The 6000-nt window shown below is 41.7% G+C and overlaps 1 protein-coding gene across 18 annotated transcripts in view; it reads left to right on the top strand.

The window, feature by feature from the left end:
- The window catches only part of IKZF2 (IKAROS family zinc finger 2), a 263397-nt gene continuing 257397 nt past the window's right edge, over positions 1-6000 (top strand). The window contains exons 1-4 of one of the 18 annotated variants that reach the window (XM_069578259.1): positions 274-472; positions 2343-2446; positions 3947-3995; positions 4791-4895. In XM_069578259.1, coding sequence (XP_069434360.1) covers positions 3962-3995; positions 4791-4895 — 139 coding nt within the window. In that variant the 5' untranslated portion in view covers positions 274-472; positions 2343-2446; positions 3947-3961. The other 17 variants (XM_069578256.1, XM_069578251.1, XM_069578260.1 and 14 more) reach the window with 17 other exon arrangements.

The following is a 6000-nucleotide window of genomic DNA, read 5'->3' as shown; positions in this document are numbered from 1 at the left end:
ACTGAGAGACAACACTTTACTCCTAACAACTTTTTAGACCCTCACCCGTTCATTCCTTTGACTGTGGTCGATGTGCCACACGCCCGGGGGAGAAAAAGCAAGTAGAGACTCTAATTTTAAACTTGCACGGTAAAGCACTTTCAAAATAGTAATAGTTGACCTGCATCTCAGACCTGACTTTCCTGCTCAATCCATTCCCCAGGACCCCTCTCCTGCTCCGAGTCCGGGTCGGTCGGGCGCCGGTTTCTGAAATCGCACCGCAGTTTATTGCGAAGCTGAGTGGGTGGGTCCACGCGCAAACCCAGACTCCGGCCAGGACGCCGAGCCCAGAGCTCCGCGTTGCGCGCCTAGATCTCGGTCCCGCGCCCTTCGCCCGGCCTCACCACAAATCCCAGTTTGAAAGAAAACTTCACGAGGCCGAAATGAACCTCCCCTGGTCGCTGCAATTCTTCCTTTCGAGCCGGCAGAAAACGTGAGATCTATTACGACTCGGGGAGGAGTGGATGGGGGAGGCTGCCGGGGCACTCTCGGCCGCGGGTTACCTGGTCCCCCCGCCCCCGACACGGCCCGGGCTTGGGGGGCGGGGTCCGCCGTCCGGGGGCGCCCGGCCAGGGGCGACGCGGCCCGGCGCGCGGGTGGGCGAGAGGGAGGGAGCGCGTCGCGGAGCCGCCGGGGCAGCACTTGTCCTGTAATCGATTGCCGAGCGCGCCGAGCGGCCCAGCGCTCAGAGACGCGCACACGCGCCTCGCCAGCCCGCGCACACACACACACATATACCCCCACACACACACGCACACACAGGCACAAGCGCCCCGGCCCCGCACACACGCGCGCGCGCGCACGTCCGCCCGCGCCCAGAGCCCCGCCGCCCGCCGCCAGCCCGCCCTCCGCCCGCGGGCGTCTGCGCGAGCCCGGCCGGCGGGGGAGATGTGCTCTGGCTCCGGCGGATCGGTTTCTCGGGGTTTGACCAGCTGTCCCGGGCTAACCCTGCTTCTCGCTGAAGATGGAGGAAGTAAAAACAGGATTACCCTTAGCTACAGATCCACTGCCTTAGTTTCCACCACCAACTGCAGTGCACAAACACACGTTAGGCACAGGAAAGAAAGAAAGAGAGAGGACACACTAACAGTAAACACAAACAAAAGGGTGATGGGATTATTTTACTGCATGCACTGCTGAGGTAAATCTCCGCTTGGCTTTTGCGTGGTGAAGAACAGCTCTTGTTTTATTTGTCTTCTGATTCATAGATTATATATAATATGTGTATCTGATTTGCAAGGTGGGGGGAGTGTTTTCAAAGTTAAGTTTAATTATATAGCGTCTCGTTTTGCACCGTGATGTGATCAAATGACTTGTTGCTGTTAACCAGTAATAATAAGATATAGATACTATATATATTTTTTCTCTGGGAGGGATGCATTGTGGTTATGATTAGGGTAATGATTTCTGTAAAGGACGCTCAGGGAATCGGGTTGAAGATGATGTCTTCTGCCTTAATTTATCGTCCCTTGCTTGTAATCTGTTTCTGGGATGTTAATCGATTAATCAGTTCTCATCTCTATAGCTGTCATGGATTTGGACTTGTTTTGCTTTGTTTTAACTTGAATTCCAAGAAAGGTGGGGTAGCTTGGGATAAATTGCAGCTGTGTATCTATCCCAGGTATAAGGGAATATCCAAATCCTGTTGGAATTAAACAACAAAAACAAGCTGGTATGACACGTAAAAAGGCAGCAGTTAAATCACTTTGACAGGTTCTGGTGTGGGCAAAAGAGATGGACTTAAGATTTAATTTATTATTACTATTTTGCTAAGGACGAAAAACAGTCCTGTGAAGTTGGCCTAGGTTCTTTGCTGGGTTCCCCCTGACTGTCCCTCCCCTATCCACCCCCCCTCCCCTTCTTTCAGTTTTCTTGTCTTAGCTTTTGGTCGATTCTTAAGGAACCGGTGGATCAAGTTTTTTCTCTTCTTGTTAATCGCATTGCTGTAGCACTGACTGACCTCTCTCTCTCTCTTTTTTTTTCCTCTTTCCTGAAAGTACGTGGTGCCATTCCTGAGTGACTTTTCCTACTAGACCATCCCAAAGGGACGAGGGGGAGGGGTGAAGGAGGAGGAGGTGGTGGTGGAGGAGAAGGGGGGTGTTCCTTCTCTCTCATTTCTTGGTTTTGTTTATCAGCCGATCTGTTTGCTGGATTTGGGCTCGGAATGACCCACCTGTAAAGTGCTTTTCCTTCCTCCTCGCCTTGAACTCTGCAGGGGGCTTGGCTTGGAAGGGGCAAGGAAGGGAAAGAGAGAAGGGGGAAACACAAAAAACTTCTTTCTTTCTCTCTCCGTTTATCTTCAGCACGACATTGTCACCTCCTCTTTGAGGGGTTAGAAGAAGCTGAGATCTCCCGACAGAGCTGGAAATGGTGATGAATCTTTTTTAATCAAAGGACAATTTCTTTTGTATGTACATTTCGTTTCTCTTTCTCCTTTTCTTTCTTTCCTTCTCTGAGGGTTAATAGTCTTTTCATTGATGGGGCAGACTTCTTTCGCTTCTCCCTGACTTTTCTTTCTTAATATGTGTGTGTTAAATGTGTACATTTTTAAAGAGATAAACTCATTTGTAAAATATCCGAAGAAACTGCTCCCCTTTTAAACTTTATGGATGCCTTTCTTTAAAGCCTTATGTAATCATAATTTGAAAGAATTTGGTAACAGTACAGCAGGTTGAAATTTAAGTGCTGTGTAGTGACTGAGTTGGGAATTTGATCTGATTATTCCATAAAGAAGAAAAGTTTTTTTTTGGGGGGGTGGTTGGTAGGGAGGGTGGTGGTGAAGAAGGGGAGGGGAGGGAGAAGGGAAGTGGTTTTGGAGACAAGAAGTGAAGCTGCCTGTTTTCCAGTAAGTAATGGAGAAATTCCAGGAGCCAGGGCTAAATATACTTGGCGATCAATACAGAAATGGCTCATTGTGAATAATTTAGCTGCTGGTGCAGTGAGAGTTTTTGAAACTAAAGGCAAAAAGGACCAGGGCCAAAGGAAAAAAAAATAAGTAAAAATCATCTCAGGACATGTCAATTCTTTAAACTTTTTTCTTCAAAGAATACAGTTAGCTTATCGATCTTTTCATTATGTGGAATCAAAGCTAGGGGGTGTCATCTCATACAATTTATTTTTGTTTCTGAGAAGTAAGTTCTTGTTTTGTGTCATTGGTGCATGAAAATAATTCCCCAAACTTTACAAAAGTGATCCCCTTCCCCACAGCAAAAAGTGTATGAATTTTTTCAAATTGGAATGTATTAAGTAGGCTCGGCATTAGTAGCCAACCATGGTCTGGCAGTAAATTAAGGTTATATTGAACAGGTGCTCACACAGAACTTGGGGCTGGCTAAAATGTCAATACAAGCCTGGCAGTTGGGTAACTGCTGCAGAAACCTTCCAGAGGTACTTGGGCACGAAGTTGTTTTGTTTTGTTTTGTTTTTCCTCTGTTTGTTTGTCCTCCCCCCTCCCTTAGAACATGATGAACCAACTTGCAACAATTGTGAATAGAGCTATCTGTATACTCGGAAAGTCCTCAGACTGCAGCTTGATTGTAGGAAGTAGTGAATGGTAAAATACTTCAGTCCCAGTTAAAGCGGGCACATTTGAGGTGTATCCCCTTCCTCTTCTTTTCCCTCTAAACGGAGTAAATTCTGATGAAAAGAGTCATTACTTTCTTGATACAGCCCATCTCACAGCACACTTATCTTTCCTATCCTATCTCCAGCAGGAATCAGATCATTTGCAGAAAGAGTTCAGTGACTTGCAAATGAGCACATGCAGTACACCATAGTATGTTTCTTGGGCACAGGTTGCAGCCGCAGCAACGTGGGCTAACTGCTTGGAGCTTCAAATAAGTTAAGCATTTAATGGCAGAGACTGAAAGGAATCCTTGTGTTAAGGGTATAATCTTTTGTATTGCAGCACTGCACGTTGACTATGGAAACAGAGGCTATTGATGGCTATATAACGTGTAAGTATTCGTTTTCATTCATCTGTTATTGGTAAATAAAAGCATGTTTGTTACCTGTATTTTAACTTCTGAATTGGAAATTTTTATCAAGAATTGTATACTCTTACTGCCTGTTCACAGTTTCACCTTGTGAATGAGTTTGAGAAAACAGCAGGAAAGTGAAATAACAAGGAACTATAGATACATACTTGCCATATTAAGGCTATTATTTAAGTCAGTAATAGTTTAGCAGATCAAAACTTTCCTACTTGATTTTTTTCACTGAAGTTTAGACTAGGTTAGGTTACATATATGTCTACTAATATGGCATCTACTAAATATTTAGTACTCTGTAATCTAATTTTTCAGACACATGATATGAAAGAGAATTAGCTCACTTCAGTTGACTTTTTTTTTTTTAGCAAACTCTTAAACATCCAACTCTCTGACCAACGTTTTGAAAATACTCATTAAAAATACCGGGTGCTTAATGATTAAGTTAGATGTTAAAGGAAAATTTTTTTCAAATAGAAGATACTTTAGAAATTAACTACTCCATTTGTCCTTATTTTACAATTAAGATGAATGTGGTAGTGAAATTTTGTAAATGTTTTATTGTGTGCTGGCTGTGGCTTTTCATCATTTCATTCATTTATTATATATTTCTAAACTTTTCCTTATAATTTTTTGAGGAAAAAAAGTACTTCATTAAAATTTCAAGACTATGCATGCTTTTGCATATATGATTACAAAGTTGGTAATTAGATTTTAGGTGACAGTGAATAGAGACCAAAATATTTTATTTTGTGAAAACAGGTGACAATGAGCTTTCACCTGAAAGGGAGCACTCCAATATGGCAATTGACCTCACCTCAAGCACACCCAATGGACAGCATGCCTCACCAAGTCACATGACAAGCAGTAAGTCTTCATTTTATGATTTTTTTTTTCCTATTTCTCTAGTGATAGACTTGAATTTGTTAGGTCTGTAGGGTCCACTCACATTGTGGTGTAGCTGCTGCTATAGATTTTGCTAAAGAAAGAACAACACAGATTTATTCCTGTTCATTTTGGTATCATAAAACATGAGCCTCCTTACTAGTCTGAACTATCCCAAGGTGGCATTTGGGAGCTGGTGCTTACCTGTATCAGGTAAGAAATGTTAGGCTTTGCTGGTTATTCTTTTGTTTTGCCAGGTTTATGACGATTTATTTTTTGTTGTTGAGTGAAAAAATATGGAAACATGTTACTTCATAGTAAAAAAAAAAAAAGGAAAAGGAAAAAGTTATCTTCTATTGCCTTGGCACAAAGCTAATACATTAGTGGTAGAATCGTAGAGTTAGTTGCTTTTTTAAGAAAACATGAAAGTTTCTCCTCTAAAGCACTGGAAGTAATATGTGACTGAAAATTTGTAGAACTCATTTACATCCATTTCTCTGACAAAGTGAAAGCATTTTGTTTTAGGCTGTCAGAAAAGAACTGAGAAAATTTGGAAGGATATTTTGAACTTGCTGGAATAGTTTTGGCTACTCTTTTTGATAAAGAGTCATTCTTTATATCAAGATATAGCAAACATTGTTTTTGTGTAATAAAAAAGCAACTTGCATGCTGTCGGTGACAGAAGATAAATACTTTATTAAGGATTTGGTTTGTTTTCTCTTAATTATGATGCTTCATAAGTTGTCAAGTGCACATGCTTTATTACTCCTACTTAAACTTAATTTGAAATCTGTTTCCCTTTTACTTCTGATATGTGTTATATTCTTATATAGAAAGGACATCTGACTTCCATCTAAATGCAATTTAATTTAAAAGCTTTCTATTTGGGTGACATGTGAAGGAAAGCCATTTCTTTTCTTTTTAAAGAAGATTTAATAACAAGAAAACTGAATCATATGATGAATTATAAGCATATTCTTAATATGTTAATTCTGATTATCTTGAGAGAACAAATTTTTCTTTCCACTTCCCTCTTATAGCTTTCAAAACTTGAGTTTGTTGTAAAGTTACTAGCTTCATAGGTAGT

The sequence above is a fragment of the Ovis canadensis genome, chromosome 2, assembly GCF_042477335.2.
Source record: "Ovis canadensis isolate MfBH-ARS-UI-01 breed Bighorn chromosome 2, ARS-UI_OviCan_v2, whole genome shotgun sequence".
Lineage (NCBI taxonomy): Eukaryota > Metazoa > Chordata > Mammalia > Artiodactyla > Bovidae > Ovis > Ovis canadensis.
Note: the sequence above shows the minus strand (reverse complement) of the source record. Positions and strands in the feature narration are given on the sequence as shown.